This window comes from Dermochelys coriacea, chromosome 2 (genome assembly GCF_009764565.3).
Source record: "Dermochelys coriacea isolate rDerCor1 chromosome 2, rDerCor1.pri.v4, whole genome shotgun sequence".
NCBI lineage: Eukaryota > Metazoa > Chordata > Testudines > Dermochelyidae > Dermochelys > Dermochelys coriacea.
In genome coordinates, this window is record NC_050069.1 from 269208008 (window position 1) to 269231740 (window position 23733).

Below are 23733 nucleotides of genomic sequence, written 5' to 3' on the forward strand. Positions count from 1 at the left end.
CTGGCTTTCACACAATTCTTAAATTGAACTTGTAACGCTTTATCATTGTACAGTTGCTTTTCCCAATATTTGTTAACTGTATCAACTAACAAGGAAGCCTACTTGTAAAACTACCAAAATACAGGAGAAAGTTAACCTTTAACTTCACCTAAAAAAGGCCAGAAACATCTTGTAACATGCTAGCTAAAACAAATACTCGGTTCACAATGCTGATTAAAAATTAAAGTTTGGACAGAGCTTCCAAATGTGGATTGATGCACTACATTTAAGTTCTTATTATTATTATATACATACAAAATTAACAGGGACATAAAATTCAGACACATTTAGTTCTTTTCAAGTCATCACATTAGAGACCTATTAGATTTTTCATTAACTTGAATTTTTAAAGTTATATACAGTTAATTACTTTATACAAAGATATAAAAAATAATTGTAATAAACCAACCACCACATTCAATGGATACAACAAATATGCATGGGGAAAAAAAGGAAGAGAAATACAAATTAATTCCCAAATCCTTAATGGAAACCGTATGTACATTATAGCAATCTGCAATGGTTACCCGGCCAGGCTGAGGCTGAGAAACAGTTTCTAATATAACCCCACATTTTCACATGCTCATAACTTTCCAAAACATTCACCTAGGGGCTGAAGTCTTCTTTGCATGGTCTCTGCCAAAGGCAGAGGAATACTGTGAGAGAAATTGGGAGGAAGAAGTTATTAAGCTCAATCAAAAATGCTGACTCCACAACAAAGAAGCCCTCTTGATTTTGTACCCAGGTCTATAGATCTCACCTGCCAGCTCTGGGAGGAGTTCATTTGGCTTTAGAAGATGCTCTGTATGTTTGCTGGGAGAAGGTTTATTCTCTTCCACAAGAGTACTATCTGCACCAGGAGTAGAGGCTTCTGGGACCGTCATTTTTTGTTCCATTACCTCAGCTGGAGCAGATGATACTGTTTACAACAAATTTTAAAAGTTAGTGATTTTTCTACTTGTAAACAGTTGAGACCCCACTTATCTCTGCAACTACTCTCCTCCCTCCCCCAATTTGCCTCCAAGTTCCTTGAGAAAGCCGTCTATTTACAAAGCCTTGAATTCTTGTCCTCTGGCTCCCTCCTAATCCCAGTCAATCCAGTTACCATCTGTTCCTTTGAAACTACTCTTCCCAAACTCTCCAGTAAGTATGAGCCTACTCTGACCTCCTCCTGCGTAAGTCTAAGGGATTTCCTGATCCTCTTTTTCTACTGCCTGCACACAGTCACTATTTCACTCCAGCATTCTCTCTAACTTGGGCTTTTACATCTCTGCTGTCCTGCCTCACCAGCAGTTCTTGTGGCAGATCCTCCTCCCCCACTTCTCCTGAGATCTCTCCAGGTTCTTTCCTCTTCTTTTTTACTTTACACTATCTACAGATGAAGTCTTTACTCTCATGGCTCCAACTATCAATTCCCTACTTGCCCAATCTCACCTCTCCAGCTGTCCCTCCAATTTCATTCTACCTGTCTCGTCAACAGCTCAGACTAAGCATGGTGAAAATACCACATTTTTTGCCCACCTATACCATGTCCTTACTTCTCCTCCCATCTGCCATTGTCACTGTATTGTCTTGAATTCCCTCTCATTCTTCCTCTCCATCCTGAACACGAAAATCCTTGTTCAGGCTCTGGTCACCACTGGTGTCAGTTACTGTCACCCCTTCCTCACTAGCTAACCCATTCCCTTTCAGACCAAGCAAAATGATGTCCCCACTCCTACTATTCTGACTATTCCATTCCCCTAATCTTATCCTTTCATTGCTTACTCTGGCGTCCCACAGAAAATCTCAACTTCTCTTCACCTTCTCTACGCCCCTGTAGCCTGTGTCTCAGCCTTCATTTCCTCCTCCTCACTTCTCCTGGAAGCCTATTAACTTCTTACAACTGCCTGTTTACATACATCTGCCCACACTCTCTGGCTCTTTTATTCACACCTTCTTCCACACCACCCCTTATGGCTCATTCCCTAGCCTGCTGCTTTTAGTTAAAACCTCTCCCCTTAAAAACTCACTTCTACCAGAAAGCCTACCAATGTTAAGACACTAAAGAATTAAGTGCATAACATTTAAAAAGTGACTGCTATTTTTACCAGAGTGTACTTTAGAGCTTACCTTTCTGGTACTGAGAGTCTGAACTATACTGTCTGTCACACTTAGATCATAACTTCAACTCAGCAAAAAGAAAAGGAGTACTTGTGGCACCTTAGAGACTAACAAATTTATTAGAGCATAAGCTTTCGTGAGCTAAAGCTCACTTCATCGGATGCATTTGGTGGAAAAAACAGAGGAGAGATTTATATACACACACACAGAGAACATGAAACAATGGGTTTATCATACACACTGTAAGGAGAGTGATCACTTAAGATAAGCCATCACCAGCAGCAGGGGGGGGAAAAGGAGGAAAACCTTTCATGGTGACAAGCAAGGTAAGCTAATTCCAGCAGTTAACAAGAATATCAGAGGAACAGTGGGGGGTGGGGTGGGAGGGAGAAATACCATGGGGAAATAGTTTTACTTTGTGTAATGACTCATCCATTCCCAGTCTCTATTCAAGCCTAAGTTAATTGTATCCAGTTTGCAAATTAATTCCAATTCAGCAGTCTCTCGTTGGAGTCTGTTTTTGAAGCTTTTTTGTTGAAGTATAGCCACTCTTAGGTCTGTGATCGAGTGACCAGAGAGATTGAAGTGTTCTCCAACTGGTTTTTGAATGTTATAATTCTTGACGTCTGATTTGTGTCCATTCATTCTTTTACGTAGAGACTGTCCAGTTTGGCCAATGTACATGGCAGAGGGGCATTGCTGGCACATGATGGCATCTATCACATTGGTCGATGCGCAGGTGAACGAGCCTCTGATAGTGTGGCTGATGTGATTAGGCCCTATGATGGTGTCCGAAGCTCTTGAGGAATTCCACCATGATTTCAACAATTTCCATCCCACCATCAACCTCAGCCTGGACCAGTCCACACAAGAGATCCACTTCCTGGACACTACGGTGCTAATAAGCGATGGTCACATAAACACCACCCTATATCGGAAACCTACTGACCGCTATTCCTACCTACATACCTCTAGCTTTCATCCAGATCATACCACATGATCCATTGTCTACAGCCAAGCGCTACGATATAACCGCATTTGCTCCAACCCCTCAGACAGAGACAAACACCTACAAGATCTCTATCATGCATTCCTACAACTACAATACCCACCTGCTGAAGTGAAGAAACAGATTGACAGAGCCAGAAGAGTACCCAGAAGTCACCTACTACAGGACAGGCCCAACAAAGAAAACAACAGAACGCCACTAGCCATCACCTTCAGCCCCCAACTAAAACCTCTCCAACGCATCATCCAGGATCTACAACCTATCCTGAAGGACGACCCATCACTCTCACAGATCTTGGGAGACAGGCCAGTCCTTGCTTACAGACAGCCCCCCAATCTGAAGCAAATACTCACCAGCAACCACACACCACACAACAGAACCACTAACCCAGGAACCTATCCTTGCAACAAAGCCCGTTGCCAACTCTGTCCACATATCTATTCAGGGGATACCATCATAGGGCCTAATCACATCAGCCACACTATCAGAGGCTCGTTCACCTGCGCATCTACCAATGTGATAGATGCCATCATGTGCCAGCAATGCCCCTCTGCCATGTACATTGGCCAAACTGGACAGTCTCTACGTAAAAGAATGAATGGACACAAATCAGACATCAAGAATTATAACATTCAAAAACCAGTTGGAGAACACTTCAATCTCTCTGGTCGCTCGATCACAGACCTAAGAGTGGCTATACTTCAACAAAAAAGCTTCAAAAACAGACTCCAACGAGAGACTGCTGAATTGGAATTAATTTGCAAACTGGATACAATTAACTTAGGCTTGAATAGAGACTGGGAATGGATGAGTCATTACACAAAGTAAAACTATTTCCCCATGTTATTTCTCCCTCCCACCCCACCCCCCACTATTCCTCTGATATTCTTGTTAACTGCTGGAATTAGCCTACCTTGCTTGTCACCATGAAAGGTTTTCCTCCTTTCCCCACCCTGCTGCTGGTGATGGCTTATCTTAAGTGATCACTCTCCTTACAGTGTGTATGATAAACCCATTGTTTCATGTTCTCTGTGTGTGTGTATATAAATCTCTCCTCTGTTTTTTCCACCAAATGCATCCGATGAAGTGAGCTTTAGCTCACGAAAGCTTATGCTCTAATAAATTTGTTAGTCTCTAATGTGCCACAAGTACTCCTTTTCTTTTTGCGAATACAGACTAACACAGCTGCTACTCTGAAACTTGTCGTTCAACTCAGCAGGGACCATAGTTTCCTCTGATTGTATAGCATGGACTACAATGATCTTGGCCCATACACAATAAAATCCCCTTCCCACTGCCAGAAAACAAACATTTCTCATTTGATATCCTGTCCTCAATCCCTGAATTCTTTAGCTAAAACAACCTGGCAAAACTGCCAAAAAATGTATCTACCCAGCAACAAAATCTAACAGGCCCTATTCAGATTAGAAGCCCTTTGGAGAATGCACTATGTCTTCTTTTTGCCTATACATCTCTTGGCATGTCTTGGGCACTATAGTATATATTTTAGATTCCATAATATGTACACAAAATAATTGCCACTAGTGGTGGGCAAATATGCCTTCTGACGGCTTGCACTAAATCTCTCTGAAACCTTGATTTCCCCAAAGATTTCACAGTGCTTTAGAGCAATGCAAAGTCCTAAATGGACAATAAAACATCAGTTCCATATTGTATACATGAAAAACCCTTGAGAGCCATTTCCTTTTGTATATTACCTTGGCAGCAGAGTTGAGCTGCACCCAGGAAACTGAGTTTAAGACTGACCAGAGCAATATTTACTTTGGATGAATTCACTCTTTCGTGTTCAACAATCTTACTGGAACTTGTATATCTGGATTTACACCAGTTACTGTACAGCAGGATTTTAATAAGACTTTCCTTTGTAGACTCAGATCTCATAGTGGCCTTCATACAGGATTTGCCAAAATATTTAAGTCCCCAGTGAACAGTTTATGCAGACTTTCTGGTGTCTGCTTACCTGTTGGAGGTTCATTAAGAGAGGACTTGTGTTGCTCAACAGAAGGTTCAAACACCATCAGCTCTTCCACTACAGGAATAGACACTTGTTCCATCACTTGAACAGATACTTCTCCCACAGCTGGAACAGATGCTGCAGAGATTAACAAGTATACTAATTATTGTTAATTCTGAAGTTTGTAAATGAGGGATGACAAGAAGAGAAAAAGCACCTAGAAACTAGATTTTTTTTCCTTATGTGACTGTGTATAAGTCCTATTAGTGGTAATGACAGATACACCTTCTTGTACAAATAGTAGCAAAAGGTACAAAATATTCCAAAGTCTGTATCCTTGTCTACACTCCTTGTTTGACACTCGCGTATTACCAAAGTGTCTCAAACTACTGTAAAGTAAAACTATTTCCCCATGCTTATTTCCCCCCCTACTGTTACTCTCACCTTCTTGTCAACAGTTGAAAATGGGCCATCCTGATTATCACTACAAAGAGTTTTTTTCTTCTGCTGATAATAGCTCACCTTAATTGATCACTCATTATACTGTGTATGGCAAGACCCATTTTTCATGGGGTGTGTGTGTGTATACATCTTCCTACTGTATTTTCTACTGCATGCCTCCGATGAAGTGTGTTTTAGCCCACAAAAGCTTATGCTCAGATAAATGTGTTAGTCTCTAAGGTGCCACAAGTACTCCTCATTCTTTTTGTATTCCACTATACACCCTATTTTTAATAGGGCTAATTCCTAGTCAGGTATGCAGTCTTATAGCCTGAAAATCCACTCAGAGCAAATGAGGAGGCACAGTTGGTGATCTTCTGGCATGTGGCAATGTGCAGCATGCATTAAACAGGAACGAGAATGACTTATTTAAATAGCACAATATAGAAGAATTTCTGTGTGGACACACAAATACATTCAGCTGACTATACCTCTACACTTGAAAAAAGTACCATGGGATTTTCAGTGACCACATGTGCTCAGAACCTTGTTTTCTATCATATTTTTTAAAAAACAGCATCTCTAGTTGCACAGTTCCCAAGCAGGAGCAATGATTTATTCCTGACTTAGAAGGCACTACCATCAACTAAATCACTAACAGGACCTTCTTCTCTGATCTAAGCACTGGCAACTCCTGACTCTGCACTTAACAGAACTCAACTTGGTATGTATACAGGCTTTAGAATGTGGCTCATGGGCTCTTATTTTATTCAACAGACATCAACTGTCTCCCAGCTCATAATGACTTCAGAAGCTCTGAAATTCAAGGACACTGTTCAGTCTGTTTAAGCCCAAATTTTCAGCTTTTAAAAACAAGGGTTTTTTTGTTTGTTGTTTATTTCTTTTTTTTTTTTTTAAACAAAACCTTAATAAAACCCAAAGAAGTATTTTCATACAGTTTATTTGGATTTAAATATTCTCCTGAAGTATTTGCTCCATATGCTACACAGCATAGTCTGAAGGCACTCAAGTCAGAACACGATAGTGACCAAAACCAAAAAAGTCTATTTTCGTTGTCCAAACTTAGTGAAATAAAAAAAAAGCGAGCACCAGTATAAATGGTGGGAGGTAAATTAAGTTATAAAACTAATTCTTAATAATCTAAAGCAACGATACTCAGAACTCAGTGGTTCAAGAGCGAAATTAGCAATCAACATTAGCCAAAAGAGCCACAGTTGCGTGACTTTTGTTTCATTTACTATTTTATATATATTATTCTCATAGCAAAATGACTGACTTGGTTAATAACAGAGTAAAAGTATTCTGATCGGTTAATAACTTAGATTGGGTAATAATTAAATCATACCATGTTTTAATATCATGTGCTGCAAAGAGCCGCAGAAGACACATTAAAGAGCCACTTGCAGCTCGAGAGCCTCAGTCTGAGGATCGCTGATCTAAAGTGTTGACAAAGGTTAAGAAATTCATTTTATAAAACTGATTTTTTATAAAACTGACCACCTCCTTTAATCAACGCTACAGGATTCACTTTTTCCAGCCATAGCTGATACTCTCACTACTGTGCTCGGTGATCTAAACAGCCCTATTCCTAGGTTATACCAATTATGCAGTACACTTGAGTTTCCAAAGCCAGGACATTGGCTAATATTTATTGTTCACCATTTCAACTAGGGTATGACCCTCTCCAAAATAAATTAAATGACTGGTACAGAATATATATTACTGGGAAAGGTATACAGGTGCAAGTAGTATCGTTGCACTCCAACAAATCCTGAGGCTTGGTCTACACTACAGAGTTAGGTTGACGCAAGGCAGCTTATGTTGACCCAACTACAGAAGCATCAACACTAAAATTTGGCTCCTGCCGCTGTAATTGTCCTACTACACTGACTTAACTCTACCTCCACAAGAGATGTAGAGTCAATGTTGATGTAGTTAGGGTGACGCAGTGTCAGTGTAGACACTGCGTTGCTTACATCTACTGTTACTGGCTTTCAGAAGCCGTCCCACAATGCCCCACGCAACAGTACAATTGATGCAAGGGCTCCCAGTGAGGATGCGTGCTGCTGACACAAGCAGCAAAACGTACACATACACAAGCAATGTAATTACTGTGGTGACTCTCTGCAGACATACGTTAAGTAAACTTAATTTTGTAGTGTAGACATGGCCTCAGACCCACAGGAGGCTGTGAACAATAGGAACAACAGGGGAAAGAATCATCAATAAATTGAACTTGTGAGCGCATTGATATGACTAAAGCAAAGTTGGATCACAAGTCAGTCTTTTTTTTATATTTGACTACTAACCACAAATAAGGATAACCCAGTTTTTGGAACTTCACATTCTGTGAGAGCTGTGGGTTATGAGGTAGTAAAGAATCATTTAATCAGCTTCTGGGCATATTTAATGCAACAGCTGAAGGTGTACTACAGGGGTTCTCACACTGGGGGTCGGGACCACTCGGGGGTCATGAGGTTATTACATGGGGGTCATGAGCCGTCAGCCTCCACCCCAAACCCCACTTTGCCTCCAGCATTTATAATGGTGTTAAATATATAAAAAGTGTTTTTAATTTATGGGGGGGGGGTCGCACTCAGTGGTTTGGTATGTGAAAGGGGTCACCAGTACAAAAGTTTGAGAACCACTGGTGTACTAGATTTATCATTCCCTAGCCATACAATTCAGCCAAACCCTCCCACCTCTGAATTTTCATTCACTGGGGGTTTTTGCTGGAAGCTGTGATAATATGCTATCTTCAGTAAAACGAGCTCAACCCCAGATCCCAACCCCTTCAAACTTTAGTTATGGATCTGAGCCCTTAAAGTAATTTTTAATCATCATCTTCTTTGCCTTATCCCATCAATCAGGATCTGAAGCTCTTGTTCTTTGTCTTCCAAGCTGACATCAACTTTCTTCACATCCTCCTGCAGCATCTTGAACCACCTTTTTCTAGGTCTTCCTCATGGTCTTTGTCCCATGAGTCTGACTACTAGATCTGATACTTTCTGGCCAAAATATCTCACATATTGTCTCACATGACCCAGCCATCTCAGTCAATATTCCCTCAGATTTTCTATGACGGGGACTACCTACAGAATGGCTTGTACTGTTTCAGTGCATAGCCTATCAGCTCTCATCTTACCCAACATCCAGCTGAGCATTCTCATTACAGCAGTGTGAGGTAGTAGCAGTATTTTTTCTTCCACATTGGCTAACATTCCAACCCGCACATCATGGCTTGCCTAATCATGATCTTATATACTTTGCTCTTTAGTTTACCTGACATTCTTATGGCAGAAATTCCTGTCAACTCCCTCAATTTACACCAGGTGCTCTCCATGCACCTCCATGACATCTGTATCCACATTCCCAACATGGCTCAGGACTGAATCTAGATATTTAAATTGTCACACCGACTCACACTATATCATCTAATTTCACTAGCATCTTGTAGTCCCTCTCAACAAAGCACCACATGGATTCCAGCTGATTCATATGCCATTTTTTCTAATTCAGTTCTAGGTCCCTTTCCAGTTTATATTTATTTTTACAGCACAACATAATGTCATCAGCAAAAAGCATGCTCCATGGAGCCTTTGCTGTAAATGGAGATTACTTTCAAGATGTGTGGTCCCTATCAGTATTCCACATATGGGTACCCTTACTCTCCATGCATCTGAGACAGGAGATTTTTAGCAAGTAGTCTGTTGGTCCATGCATGTGCAGTTGCTCTCCTTGTGCTCTGAATTGAGGGCATAAAGGACGATACCTTTCTAGTTCCCTCTCCTACAATGAATCAGATAAGATCCAAAGCAGAGGGGAAAGAGGTGGGTATTAGAATACAGATAGGAACCATACATCTTAAAGAACCTCAGGTTTCAGGTAAGTAACCGTCTCCATTTTTTCTTCAAGTGCTGGTCTCTGTGTGTATTCCACATGTGGGTGATTGGTAAGCAGTACTCAAACAGGAGGAGGGTGCCTAACAAATGTCCGTTACTGGTACATCTCAGATGCCACAGAGGTTGCTTGGGCTCTCAGAGTGGGCCCGCGCCCCATCTGGAGGAAGAATACTTGACAGCTGACAACATTGACTGATGCATCTAGAAATCCACTTAGAAAGTCTCTGGGCTGATCATTCTTGTCCTCGTAATCGCTCTGCTATACCAACAGTCTTCTGTTTTCCTAACAGGTTTCATTCTTTGCGGATAGAAGGCGAAAGCCTGTCTGATGTCCCAGAAGCACAGTGTCTTTTCTTTGATGGAACCATGAGGCTTTGGGAAGAATACCGATAAGCGAATAGGTTGATTCATGTGAAACTCAAATTACTTTGTGGATAAATTTTGGGTTGAGGCAAAAGGAGGCTCCCTCTCTATGGGATGGGTCAGCCACACATGCTACCAGTTCACTCACTAGTCTGGTTGACGTGATAGCAACTAAGAAAGCAACCTTAGTGGAAAGGTATGACATGGAACATGTAGCCATCGGTTTGAAGGGTAGTCTGGTAGGAGCTGAGAGTACCAGGTTGAGACTCCATTGTGGTGTGGGTTTAGTCCCTAATGAGGCCTTTCCGGAATCAAATTGTGGTAGGGTGAGTAAAGAGATTGGCCTTCTACAAGAGAATGGAAGGCATTGATTGCTGCCAGGTGAACCTTTAATGAAGTAATGGAAAGTCCTGACATTTTGAGGGACAGAAGATAGCCTAAAACTATAGGGGTATCTGCTGATTCTAGTGATAACTACTTCCATTGTGACGAGGTAGAGAATGCCTCCATTTAGCTAGACTGCATTTTATAGTGGAGATTTTTCTGCTGTGATTGAGGACAGTTTGGACAGCCTTTGAACATGATCATTCTTGGTCTGACACCCATTCAAATACCAGGCTGAGAGATGAACAGGGTCTGAGTTGGGATGTCTCATCCTGCCCTTCTCTTGAGTCAACAAATCCAGATGAGAGGATGCGGGGGATGACATTTGTAGAAGGTCTGGAAATCAAAATTGTCTGGGACAATTGGGTATGAGGAGGATAAACCTGGCCTTGTTATGGAGAATTTTCCAGAGAACCTACGGATGCAGTGGGATGGGAGGAAACAGGTACCTTAGATGATCCATCCAGGATAACAGAAGGGTATCCCTGGAGTCTTGGCCTACTGCTACTACAGATCAGTAGAGACTGAATTTCTTGTTTGCTTGGAAGGTGAACAGATCCTAAGATGGTGTTCCCCACTGCAAGAAGATTTCAGTCAAGACAGAATTGTGAATTTCCCACTCATGGTCTGCGGAGAAGTGCCTGCCAAGATTGTCTGCCAGAGTATTCTGCACACATGGTAGGCATGTTGCTGAGTGTGATGTGGTTCTTGATACACCAGTTCCATAACTTCACTGTCTCTAAACATAAGAAGGAGATCTCGTTCACTCTGTTTGTTTATGTAAAAGACTGTCGTTGTCCAGCATTATCTGGATGTGATAGAATCCTATGAGGTGGAGGAATTATTTGCAGGGTAGGCAAACTGCCCTCATGTCCAGCAGATTGATATTCATTCTAGCCTCCCTAGTGCATTGTGCAGTGAGATTGTCCATATGGGCTCCCCATCCTATGAGGGATGCATCCGTGATTATGGTTGTGTCAGTTGTGGATGGAAGCCAGGGAACTCCCGTTTGTACCTGGTCTGGTTTTGTCCATCATATGAGAGAGGCTCTGACCTTTTGTGGGATTATTACCAGATAAGGATAACCTGAACACCACTGTGAATAAACAGACGGAAGCCAGGCCTGCAGGAAATTGAAGTGGAGTCTGGCAAATGGCATTATATATCTACATGCAGGCATGTGGCCTAGTAAGGAAAGACAGACCCTGATTGTGGTGTGAGGTCTCAGGGTGACTTAATAAATCAAGTATCAGAGGGGTAGCCATGTTAGTCTGTATTGACAAAAACAACAAGGACTCTGGTGGCACCTTAAAGACTAACAGATTTATATGGGCATAAGCTTTTGTGGGTAAAAAATTTTGTGCATCTGAAGTAGTGGGTTTCTTACCCACAAAAGCCCAAATAAAACTGTTAGCCTTTAAGGTGCCACCGGACTCCTCGTTGTTTTGGATTTATCAAGAGGGCCATAGCCTGAAATCTGTCTACAAGGAAGTAGGTCTTTCCTGAGGACAAGTCAAGGATTGCTCCTTTGAAATCTACAGTCTTCATGAGAATCAAAGTGGACTTTTGTTTACACGGATCCCCAGTGATTTCAGAAGGTGCAGTAAGAATATGGTCACCAACTGGACCTCTTGGCTTGATCTGCCCATTAGTAGCCTGTTATCCAGATACAGGAAGATGGTATAGTTGTCAGCTCATCGTATGGAAGCTAGTCCATACCCTTGATCATCTTTGTTGCCCTTCTCTAAACATTTTCCAGTTCCACCAGATCCTTTCTGAGATGGGTGATCAGAACTGGACACAATATTCAAGGTGTGGGCACAACGTGGATTTATAGAGTGGCATTATGATATTTCCTATCCCTTTCCTAATAGTTTCTAACATGCTGTTAGTTTTTTTGACCACTGCTGTGCATTGAGAGAACTAGCCATAGTGACTCCAAGATCTCTCTCTTGAATGGTAACAGTTAATTTAGAACCCATCATTATAGTAGGATTATTTTTTCCAATATGCATTACTTTGCACTTATCAACATTGAATTTCATCTGCTATTTTGTTGCCCAATCATCCAGTTTTCTGAGATCCCACTGTAACTCTTTGCAGTCTGCTTTGTATTAAACTAAGCTTGAATAATTGTATAATCATCTGCAAACATTACCACTTCACTGTCCACTCCATTTTCCAGATTATTAATGAATATGTTCAACAGCACAGGTCCCACAAATAGCAACAGGTAGATTCCTGTTCTACCAGAAGTGCCATTAGTTCTTGTGGAAGAATGCTCTAAATTGTGGGTACAGTACAGGAGGATCTTCTCCTCAAAGTGGTTTCTGACATTGAAATCACTCTAAGAAGAACCGGGCCCAATAGAAGAGGGGATTGTGAATAGGGCAGAGCGAAAATATCCTTCAACAAGGTAAGGGTTTCATTCCTTCCTGTAGTTCAAGAAGTCCAAGGTGGAGATTGATGGATACAAGCATCCAATGGTCTGTACTTAGCGGATCCCAGTCAGAGGTGTGGAAACCATCAAATGGGGGTCCAATGTGGAATTCTGAGACAGAACTGGCTGGTGCCAATCTTTAGGCTTGTGGGACTGAGCTGGACCAAGTATCATTGGATCCTCCTTCCTTTGCGCCTTTCATTCTTGGATGGAAGGTTTATGTAGACCTAATTCCTTAGGACCTGTGTATGAGGACTCAACCAACTTGGACCAAGATAGGGAGGGATACTTTTTTTCTTTTTAAAGAGATCTAGGACAGGCTTCTGTTCTTTTACCTATAGTAATATCCCTTACTCTTTTGAGAGGGGTTCTTAGGGTTAGGGTTTTGGCCTCTACTCCAGAACTCATGCTCGGAAGGGCACTGCTTGCAATCTAAGGCTACTGTACACGGGGTTCTCCCCGGCCTGGGTCCAACTGGAGTCTGTCTCATGGCCTTCTCCATGAAGTGTTTTTGCAGATGGAACTCTTGTGCCTCATGGTTCGAGGAGGGAAGGAGCAGCAGAAGCTGCACTTGGCAGCGATGTGAGCCTCTCCAAGGCAGTGCTGGTGTTTGTCATTGATGGAGAAGAAATGGGATCCGAAAATACAGTTATTAAACCCCTGGATACTTGACATACTCCTTCTCCATGGGGAGAAGCTTCCCGAGACGGCGAGCTATACTAATTATACTAGCTATAAAAACAAAACAGTCTAAATTTACCAAAAACGATTTACAATATATATTTACAAGTATTGACAGTAGAGGAAGACCATAACGGACACAGAATTCCGACAAGCTATGTGGTGGTAAGAAGTAACTGGAGATGTGTTAGTCCACACTGTCCTTTACGCCCTCAGTTCAGAGTACACGGAGAGCAACTGAGCATGCACAGACCAACAGACACTACTTGCTACAAGTCTCCAGTCTCAGGTGCAAGGACTGGAATCCACATAAGGACCACCACTCAAAGAATATGACACGGTTGGTGTTCATTATAATCACAAACAGGAATGGGCCTAAAGCTGATCCTTTATATAGACCTACTCTCACAGTGAAGGACTCATTATAGCCACAGCTGGTTATCACTATTGTGCTACCCTCGTACATATCCAGTGTGCTCTTCCTCCACTCAGGCATTTTTCAAGTACAGAGAATTAAACTGAAAAAATTCATCACCACCACTCCCTCATGACCATATACTTTAAATGACTCAATTGGTACACCATTCAGTCGCACTGCCTTCCTATGTTTCATCATCTTTCATATTGTCTGAGTCTCCACCATCATGACAGGTTTTGTGAAGTTGTTGCTTGTGCATACATGGTTTCTTCATAATCTTAAATCAATCACCAAATAATCCATCACCAAGACAGACCCACACATCTTACCTGTTAGTTCAACCTGTGGTGTGTCAGTAGCTTTGGTTTCTCCTATAGTCTCTGTTAGTGCAGAAGGAACAGCAGAAGGTGCAGCCGCCACTGGACTTGGCAAATATTGTTCTGCTACATCAGCTAACCTGGTGGGTTCTAGGTACACAAAAGGAATTTTTGTTGATTACACGTGAGTGAATTTGGAAACCCTACCTGTATATAATGCAAGGTCTTTTGATAAGGGTCTGTGACTTTGCATACATTTGTACCATGCCTAGTAACATAACAATAGAAGCCACTGGACACTACTGTAACACAAATTAAATATACTATTACTACTCAAATACTGAAATAAGGAAGTTTGGGTATACTCTGAAAAGTGACTCTAAAAATACCATTACGGTGTTCCACACTTATGGCATCTCAGGATATGTCTACACAGTAAGCAGCACCATGTGGCAGCAAGTTCCAGAGCCGGAGTTGACCAATCTGGACTTTGAGAGGCTTGGGCTACTGCGCTAAAAATAGCTATTATAGATTTTGCAGTTTGGGCTGGAGCTTGGGCTCTCAAACCCGCCCCTGACCACAGGCTTCTGAATCTGAGCTCCAGCTGGAGCCACAACAGCTATTTTTAGTGCAGTAGCCCAAGCCCTGCAAACCCAGGAATAAAATCTAGTAAACAAACATGTGTCACTGAAGTCATCAGACATGATCGTCAACAGGCACAAGGAATAGATACATGGAATGAGAAGATGCAATTTTTACAGGGATCCTTTTCAGGAGTAAGCTATGTCCACCCAATGAATTATTTTAGCATTCTGGGAAAGGCACAGTAACCCTGAACACCTATTCTTTATATTAGTAATGCATTTACTGCACCTTCACAGGTACAGAAGTACGTGTAGGAGGTAGATACAAACTGCTCTACAGGAAAGGTGATCATTGAACCTATTTTGTCTCACACAGACCCCTGCCCAAATCTGCCTTCCATATCTTATGTGAATGAACTAGGAGCACCCAAGATCTATTGGTTAATTAGATCTCCCTATGGACCCAATTATGGTTAAATATAGACAGTCTAGTACCGCAGGACACCTATTAAGTAGGCTGTTCCAATTCTTCAAGTCGAGAGAGGAATGTTCATGACAAACTATAGGGATGTGTACCTGTTTTTCCATGTTATTTTATACTGTCAAAGGAAAGACTGAATATAGAATTGGAAGCAGTGATTACTAAGGCTTCATAATATAATACAACTACAAGAAAACATTACATCTGCAACAGCCACTTAAAACATCAAGGTAGAAGTTACTAGTATAAAATAAATTAATCAGAAAGCCTTCAAAAGAGATTTTCTGTTAATTAAGGGATTCCATTTTCCACTTCATATCTGACCCTTGACTATTGAGTCACCAGGGTGAGAACTGGGGGAGGTGCTACTAACAGAAAGGAAACTATTGGTAAGAAATGTTTTGTTTTACAGCCCAGCTTTTCCCACAATACTTGACATCTGGAAAGGAGTGAACAGTGAACAGTTGTAGGGAGGGTTATAGAAAAGATCAGAAAAAGAAAAATCTTATCCCCTCCCCCATCTATATTTGGTCAAAGGGCAAAATAATTTCCGGGCCTCTGCCTACAGTACATTCCTGCTGAAGGATCTCTGTGCAGAAGACAGGAAGTCCACCTTGTAGTGCATGATAAAGGTTCTAGCATTTGACCAGGTTGCTGCCCTATACATTTCCGCTGCAAATGCATTAGCTCTTTCTGCCCATGAGGTTGCCAGGGATCACATGGTATGTGCCCAGACCCCTTCTGGGAACAGAATCTCTGATGTCTTGTACACTTCCACAATGCATAATTTAATCCACAGGATTTACAAGCTCTGAGTCCTTGGAATTTCAGATGAAAGGATACATACAGGGCATCTGATTTCCTCATCTGACTGTACATCTGAGGTAAATTTTCAGAGCTCTTCTGAAATCTAAGGTGTGCCACGTCCTCCTTGGTGGGATGCTCTGGTCTTGGACAGAACGAAGGTAGAACCACCTCTTTAGAAGCATGGAAAGAAAAGTTCACCTTCGGGATAACCAATTCCTGAGTTCCAAGCACCACCCTGTGCTTGTGAAACCAGCAGTAAGGCTCCTGCATAGAGTGCTGCCAGCTCTGACACTCGCCTGGCGGACCTGAGGGCTATCAGAAAAGTTTTGATGGAAAAATACAACACTGACATCAGTGGTTTGAAGGGATGGTTTGTGAAGGAGCTCAGTACAAGTGACAAGTCCCACTGGGAAAATGAGGTCTAATCACCAGCTTAGCTAATCAGACTGCCTAATGAACCTGGCTGCCTGGGAATTGTCAACCAGAAAATCCACAGATCCTGTGAACATCACGCTACTATGTGCGGACACCTGAAGCAAAATGGTGCAGGGTTGGAGACCTTTGTCAAAGCTTTTTTGGAGAAAATCCAGGATAGCTAGGGTATGCTTCATGTTCCTGGCACCATCCACAAAACTCAATCCAGATTGAGGAGCATGCTTTCAAAAGTTGATACTCTTCTAGAAGAAAAGTGTTCGTTCTTTGGAGGACAGATCCAACGATACTAGTGCTTTCCTCTCAATAGCCAGGATGTTACATGCAGCCAGTTCAGGTCCAGATGAAGCAGAGGACCTTGCGAGAGGATGTCTTATCTGTTTGGGAGCTGTAGTAGCGGTCCCAATTTCAGCTCTATCAGGTCTGAAAGTTAGTGTCTCCCTGGCCATAATGAACATTCAGAGGACAAGGCTATGATAATGGCACCAATATGAGGGGACGCATTTCTGGAGTGCAAGCTGGATTGCTGGAGGAAAACCCACAAGCCTTTTTTGTTCCGTGTGCATGCCACAGCCTTAAGTTGATTTTATGTGATATGGCCAAGTCTTCTGTAGAAGACATTTCTTTTTTAGGTTTGCTGCAACACATTTACATGCTCTTTTCAGCTTCCACCTCAATGATGGCAAATATTCAAAGCACGTGTCAGTGGTATTACTGTTAAGCCTCTATCTGAGACACGCTGGGAAAGCAGTAGAAAGGGTAAAAACATTGAGATATCAATCTGAGGAAGTTTACAAAGCACTGGTTGCTATTTCGGAAGAAGACAGAGATCCAAAAACTAAAAGTAAAGCACAGTCATTGGCCTCTGAAATATCCAGCTTCAAGTTTCTAACATCTGTCATAATCTGGTATGACATTCTTGTTAAAATCTCAAGTGTAAGCAAAATAATGCATCTTGATTCAACACTTACCTTGCTAAACACCACACAAGACTTTTTAGTGAAATACAGAGAAACTGGATTCAAAGAAGCACTGGTTACAGCAAGAAAGTTTGCAGAGGCACGTGGTGTAGAACCAAAATTTCCATGTCCGAAAAATGACAAGAGTTTTGAGGAAAAAACGGCAAGCAGAACATAAGGAGTAGATTAGCCCACAGAAGATCCAGAAAAGAAATTTGAGATTGAATTTTTTAATGTTGTGATGGATAAAGCAGTATCTGCTGTTTGATGAAAGGTTTAATACCTTACGAGCACATCATGAACAGTTTGGATTTTTGTATGACATAACTAAATTCAACAAAATAGGAAAACAAGAGCAGCTAATGACAAAGTGCAAGAACCTAGAGAGTCTCCTGAAGCATGGTGATAGTTTTGATTTAAATGGACTTGAACTGTATGAAGAATTGAGTACATTGTCATCAGTGTTGCCACATGCAAAGTCGGTGATGGACATTGTACAGTTTTATCATACCAGCAAACTTGTTGACATACATCCTAAAGTGTACATTGCCACTCATATTCTACTGACAATTCCTGTAACAGTAGCATCAGGAGAACGGAGTTTCTGAAAACTAAAGCTCATTAAAAACTATCTCCGCTCTACAATGAGTCAGGAACGCTTGACTGGTCTTGCTATTCTTGCAATTGAACAAGACATCACTTCATCTTTGTCATACAACGACATTATTACTGATTTTGCAGCCAAAAAAGCCAGAAAGATTGCTTTTAATTAAAAACAAATCCTTGTTTCAATACCTCTTCATAGTAATTTTCAATAAAACGTTGACAAATTTAAAAAATTATTTGCATCATTCTGTCAATAAAACAATGTTTTTAATATAGCTCTACGTCTTTAGTGCAAGTATAGTCCATCAGCATTATAGTGTGCTTAATTTGTTAAACTGTTTTTAATAAAGTGCATGTGGAAAGTTTTCCAATACTGTAAACTTATGTTGTGTTAGGAGCAAGTCAGGCATGGGGCATCAGTTTAATAATAATGAATAGGGCCCCATAAATCCTAAGGACTGCCCTGCTGCCCCCATGTGTGACCGTGGTTGTATTGTTTGACTGAAACAGGATGTGGTTCCCCTCTAGGCTGGTCTGGAACCTTTCATAGAGTCAGCTTGACCACCCTTAGTTCTAGGAGGTTTATGCTGTGGGTCCTTTCCTTCAGGTGCCAGTTGCCTTGAACTGTTTGGGACTCCATGTGTGCTTCCCAGCCATCCAGGCTGGCATCGATTGAGAGGATAAGGGGACCTGGAAGTCATTGACCTTGTGAACTTTGCCCTGGGCTGATAACCATTTTAAGGAATTGATCACTTGTGCCGGAACCCTCTCTTGATTTTCCTTGCATTCTAGGGAGCAGTCCCATACCTTTAAGATGAAACCAACTGATGTGTGATTGTGGCCATGGAGTGATCCCTATCCTTGGAAATTATCTTAGTATAGGATCCAGGAACCAAAAGTCCCAATTACTGAGCTACTAAAGGCTGACGCTATCCTAAAGTCCTGGACTAAAAGGTAAGGTTTTCCCCTCAGAAGGTGAGTTCTATCCTGAGGACCCCATGTATAGAAAAACAGAGGTCACTCTCAAAAAAGATTTGGAGGTTTCATCAGTCTCCCTCAGGCTATCCCTAGTGCTACTTGCTTTGTGAAGGGATCTCTCTCCTGGGTGGAATATCGCAGAGCCCTCAATGATAGAGATCACCCTGACTTTGGCTCTAATTAAAGGAAGTTTCCCTGACAACAGCATTCATTGTTTAACCTCAGCGGATGCAATGAGATTCTCAGCCAAAGCCTTGGCCTCCAGCTCAGTGACCACGTGCCACCTATAGCTCCATCCCTGGAAGGAGGATAGCCACTTGAAGCAGGTCCTGTGCTCCACCAAATTCATGGAATCCCCGATTTTCAGAGAAGCTAGACCAAATAGTGGTGGACAGTGCCCCAAAATCTAAACAGTCCTTCCCAATGCCATACCATACCTTTTGGGAGAGTACAGAATGGCCTTCAGGCAAAGGCATTCCTTTTGGCTTTCGTCCTCACAGAAACACCAGTGAAGAGAAACTTGTTCTCCAGAGGAAAGCCCCAAGGGAACCCTGCCATTCCCAAAGCCTCATTATGACAAAGACTGCATAGGTCTCTGTCTAGAGCTGAGTTACGGACTCCACCCCATTCATTTTTCATCTAGTCCCACATCTCAAACAACTCCATAAAGTATGGTTTAATCCAGAACAAGATTTCTCATTTCCTGGATGTGGGAGTAAGAGAGAGCATTCCCTCAGAAGATGGAGTAGAACCCTGAAAACTCTATCATCTTTATCATTAAGAAATTTACAGGCGGAATGAGAGCCATTCTGTATCTCAAAAGGCTCAACAGGTAGATGAAGAAAACCAAGTTCCAGATGGAGACCCTAACCTCCACGGTATATCCCTGTCCCAGAGAGATTTTATGACTTCAGTAACTCTGGCAGATGAATACACCTCCAACATCTCGGTCAGACCGTGCAACCATAGGTTCCCAAGGTTTGCCTACAACAGGAAGCATTATCAATATCTGATGCTCCCATTTGGCTTGTCCTCTGCCTTGTAGGTCTTTATAAAGATATTGGTGCTAATCACAGACAGACTTAGGTCATGCAGATCCACCTGTACCCCCTCCTGGACAACATTTTAATCAGAGCTCTATCTCTAGCAGTGGCATACAAAGCTATGTCTCTGACTTTGAGTATCCTGAAAGGCTTTATTATCAACATCAAGAAAAGCTCCTTGAGTCTGTCCACCCAAATAACTCACTTGGGAGTAAACACAGACCCCCAGATAGCAAGGATATATCCATCTTCAGAGAGATACCTAAACTTCACAATTAATTTTATTTCTTTTCCCAATTCTGAGCACTTTGCCATAAGAAATATACCTTCAATGAAGATTTTTTTCTATTCCAAGGATATTACAGAATCAACCCAGCAGTGTTTTAGTCATGCTATAGTACCCACAATACAGCCCTTAGCCTCCATTTTTAAGAGGGAAGGAAAGACCATTATTTCTGGCATTCAAATCCTGATGAAAGACTCCAGAAACAATTTTCTGGGGACAACCCAATACTTTAATTTTTACCTGGTGGCTCTACAAAGGAAGATTCATCTAGTCCCTCCACAGCATACTGAACTCCCAGCCAATGTTCTTCAGGCACTGTCACTCTTGCAGGTGCTAAGGGAAACAATTAGTACATATAGCCCTGTCAATGTCAACAGCACTAGTTCTGGACTTCAAAACAGATGCTCAACTACACATTGCAACCACATATTTACTCATGTGGTACAGGCTTTGCTGTTTTTGCAACTTCATTCGTAGAAAGAACTTATTAGTTCATTTTGGGAAACCTTACAGGACCTGAACATGTGTTCTCCTCTTATATTATTATGGATCTAAGGGATTATATAAGAAAGGGATATCATCATTATACTAATTTTAAGATCCACCAGCACAAGAGACTCTCTCTCAATGAGATATTCTGCTCCCAAATACCTTAAGAAATCTTTCAGACTGAAAACTGAGTTGAAGCATTTTATGTTCTTTCCAATGGGATATTTTCTTAATCTTGACTCATTTTATGTAACTGGAAAAGCCAAATATGATCTTCTTTTTAAGATTAATACACCTAACAGTTTCTGACCCGCAGATCCCTCTGGCCCCAGTTATAAAGTAGCATGGCAGCAGCAGACATGTGTTTCACCTGCTATATTCAGCAGAGACTCTGTTGTTGAATCCAGGGTCATGAAAGCAGATGGATCTATAACTTCTGCAGGAGAATATGGGGATCCCAAAGAAGGCAGTTCAGGTACCATCACAGCTGCATGGGGTGCTGTAAGAAATAAAGTACATTTGTCACTGCTATCATCCTTTTAAATTCTGATTTGTTTCCAACACAAACTTATTTCATTAGGTCCATTAACTTACAGAGCAATGTACTTTATTTTCATCACAAAACAATGTATACATGAGTCTATATACTGTACATAAACCTACCTGTTAATTCACTCAGAGGCACTAGATCTGCTATACAGACCAAGAAAAAGTTAATCAAATGTTATTGGGCAGGGGAAGGGAAGTTGTGTGCCTTTCAGATACTATTCCCAAATAAGCTATTCTTATAGAAGCTCTCAAGCTACCAAGGTCCAAATGTTGAAAACTGGAAAGTGAAAAAACCCACAAATGGGGACAAAACATTTGAAGACGAAGTTAAAGTTTGGACTTTAGTTTAATTCAGCTTTTTTTTTAATTAAAATAAAATAGGACAAAAAGGGGATAAAAGACTAGGTCTGTTGAGAGAGCTCAAGCCCAAAACACTGTTCACAATAGACGATTCAGGAGAAGAAAGGAAGTAAAATTTTACACTATTGCCAGTTTAACGGATTTCTGTAGACAGTCCACAATTCCATATATAGAAACTGAAAAATGAACCCTTGGTTAACAGCAGCCCACGAACATATTCAATAGAGGATTATACCATGAACTTCTTCTGAAGCTTCAAAATGCTCTGTGAATGGTAGGTGAGTCTCCCCAGAAGGACGTAGCAGCATATCGGACAGGACATCCTCTCTGTGCATCTTGAAGGGCTCTAAGGAACATGAGAATAAATCAAACATGTTACCACAAAAGGATGACAACATGAGAGTAAGATTATGTAAGAATGCTGAGGATGAGCATCACTACCAACATCGTCCTGCAAGCGGTTATACAAAGCTAGGAAATGTGGGTGTTCTCCCCCCAACCCTTAAAAAAAAAAAGGACTATTTGTCCTCTTTCAAGCAAGATTTATACCCAACATGAATATGTTGTTGTCCATGTTATTTTGTAGCCAAGATAGGTTAAAGAGTAGAATAAATATTGTATGGTGCACCTATATGTCCCTCTCTCAAAGACAAGCAGTATTTAAATCTTGGGTGATTTGATGGACCGGTATATCTGATCTGAAGAAGAAATGAAAACTGATCCAGCTCAGATGACATAATGACATTTGAGTTATGTCCCATACTGCACTTTGGGGAAAAGCATATAATGAGCCATATATACACTTCCCTCAGAGCAGCACGAGGTGTAATTGGCTGCTGAGCCAGAGCAGGAATTTAGCAAAATAATGGGCCAGGCACAGAAATCACCCACTTTTATCATCATTCAGAGACATTACAAGATGATTGAGGAAGGGTATGGGTCTATTACAGGACTGGGTGGGTGAGGTTCCGTGGCCTGCAATGTGCAGGAGGGAAGACTACATGATTATGATGGTCCCTTCTAACCTTAAAAGTCTGTGAGGAGAACAATCTTTGTTATATGTTCCAGATCAGACACACTGGTTAGTAAGTCTCACAAAGGAATTTTAATGCAAGTCAGCAGCTTGCCCGACAGGCAAAAAGCTGAAATTTCATTTATCTGGAGTCAGCTTTTGACTGGCCTCTGGACAAAAGATATATAGCCCAAGACAGAAAGTATTTATGCCTCTCCTTGGTAGAATATACTCAAAGGTCAAGCCAAACACTCAACAAAAAAGGAAAGGAACTTCCATTTCAGCAACGCTGACTGCTGTGTGTGTGTGTACACACACGTGCTCCCAAATAATGAGTGCAACCACCTAAGCAGGACCCTGCAAGAAGAGTTGCACTATATTTTTAGGCTTGATTATTTAACTGAAATGGCCAAGCCATTTAACAGAAATGCAATGAGCAAGAGTAGTAGAGGGTTGATCTCGCAGGCAGAGGGAAGAACAGAGCTGTAAAAACCGAACATGGGCTGATCACTGTGCCCGAATATAACCAAAAAAAAAAAAAAGAATGTGCAACTGGGTGAAGGTAAAGAAGCACACTGCATGATGTCACTCTCTCACATCTGACCCTGGGTTTTGAGGCCTCTAGACAGTTTTCAGGATCAAGGACTAGCTTATTAGCTTGCACCAGGTATGCTTTACTTCATTGACTAGACAGATGCAGCTAAGCAACTAAAGATCCTTTGCTCAGGACCCACAGCAGACAAGTGACATTTCTGACAGTATATCCTTCAACCCTTGGAATAGGCTAGTATATGCACTATACATTGCTGAAAGGAAGGAATAATCATGGTTTCCACAGCTGATTTGCATGCATTCTGTATAGAGATCTCATATTATGCAGCACAATTAAAATGATGCAGTCTCAGGCACTGTGTACTACACAATTAGGTTGATGCACAACAGTTTATGTCAACCTAGTTGTGCATGTATCTACATTTAAATTGGTCTCCCACCACTGTAAGTGCCCCATTGCACCATCATAGTAACCCAACCTCCCTATGCTGAGTAGAGTCTC

General features: G+C 41.5%; 1 protein-coding gene across 17 annotated transcripts in view; it reads right to left on the minus strand.

Annotated features, from left to right (window-relative positions):
* MAP4 (microtubule associated protein 4) overlaps positions 1 to 23733 on the minus strand; it is a 301104-nt gene that overhangs the window by 89356 nt on the left and 188015 nt on the right. For all 17 annotated transcript variants that reach the window (XM_038388353.2, XM_043509817.1, XM_043509805.1 and 14 more), the window contains exons 6-11: positions 21903 to 22013; positions 21129 to 21257; positions 20510 to 20602; positions 14106 to 14243; positions 5133 to 5264; positions 800 to 958 (exon numbers count right to left, since the gene is read on the minus strand). In XM_038388353.2, coding sequence (XP_038244281.1) covers positions 800 to 958; positions 5133 to 5264; positions 14106 to 14243; positions 20510 to 20602; positions 21129 to 21257; positions 21903 to 22013 — 762 coding nt within the window. The remainder of the gene's footprint in view (positions 1 to 799; positions 959 to 5132; positions 5265 to 14105; positions 14244 to 20509; positions 20603 to 21128; positions 21258 to 21902; positions 22014 to 23733) is intronic.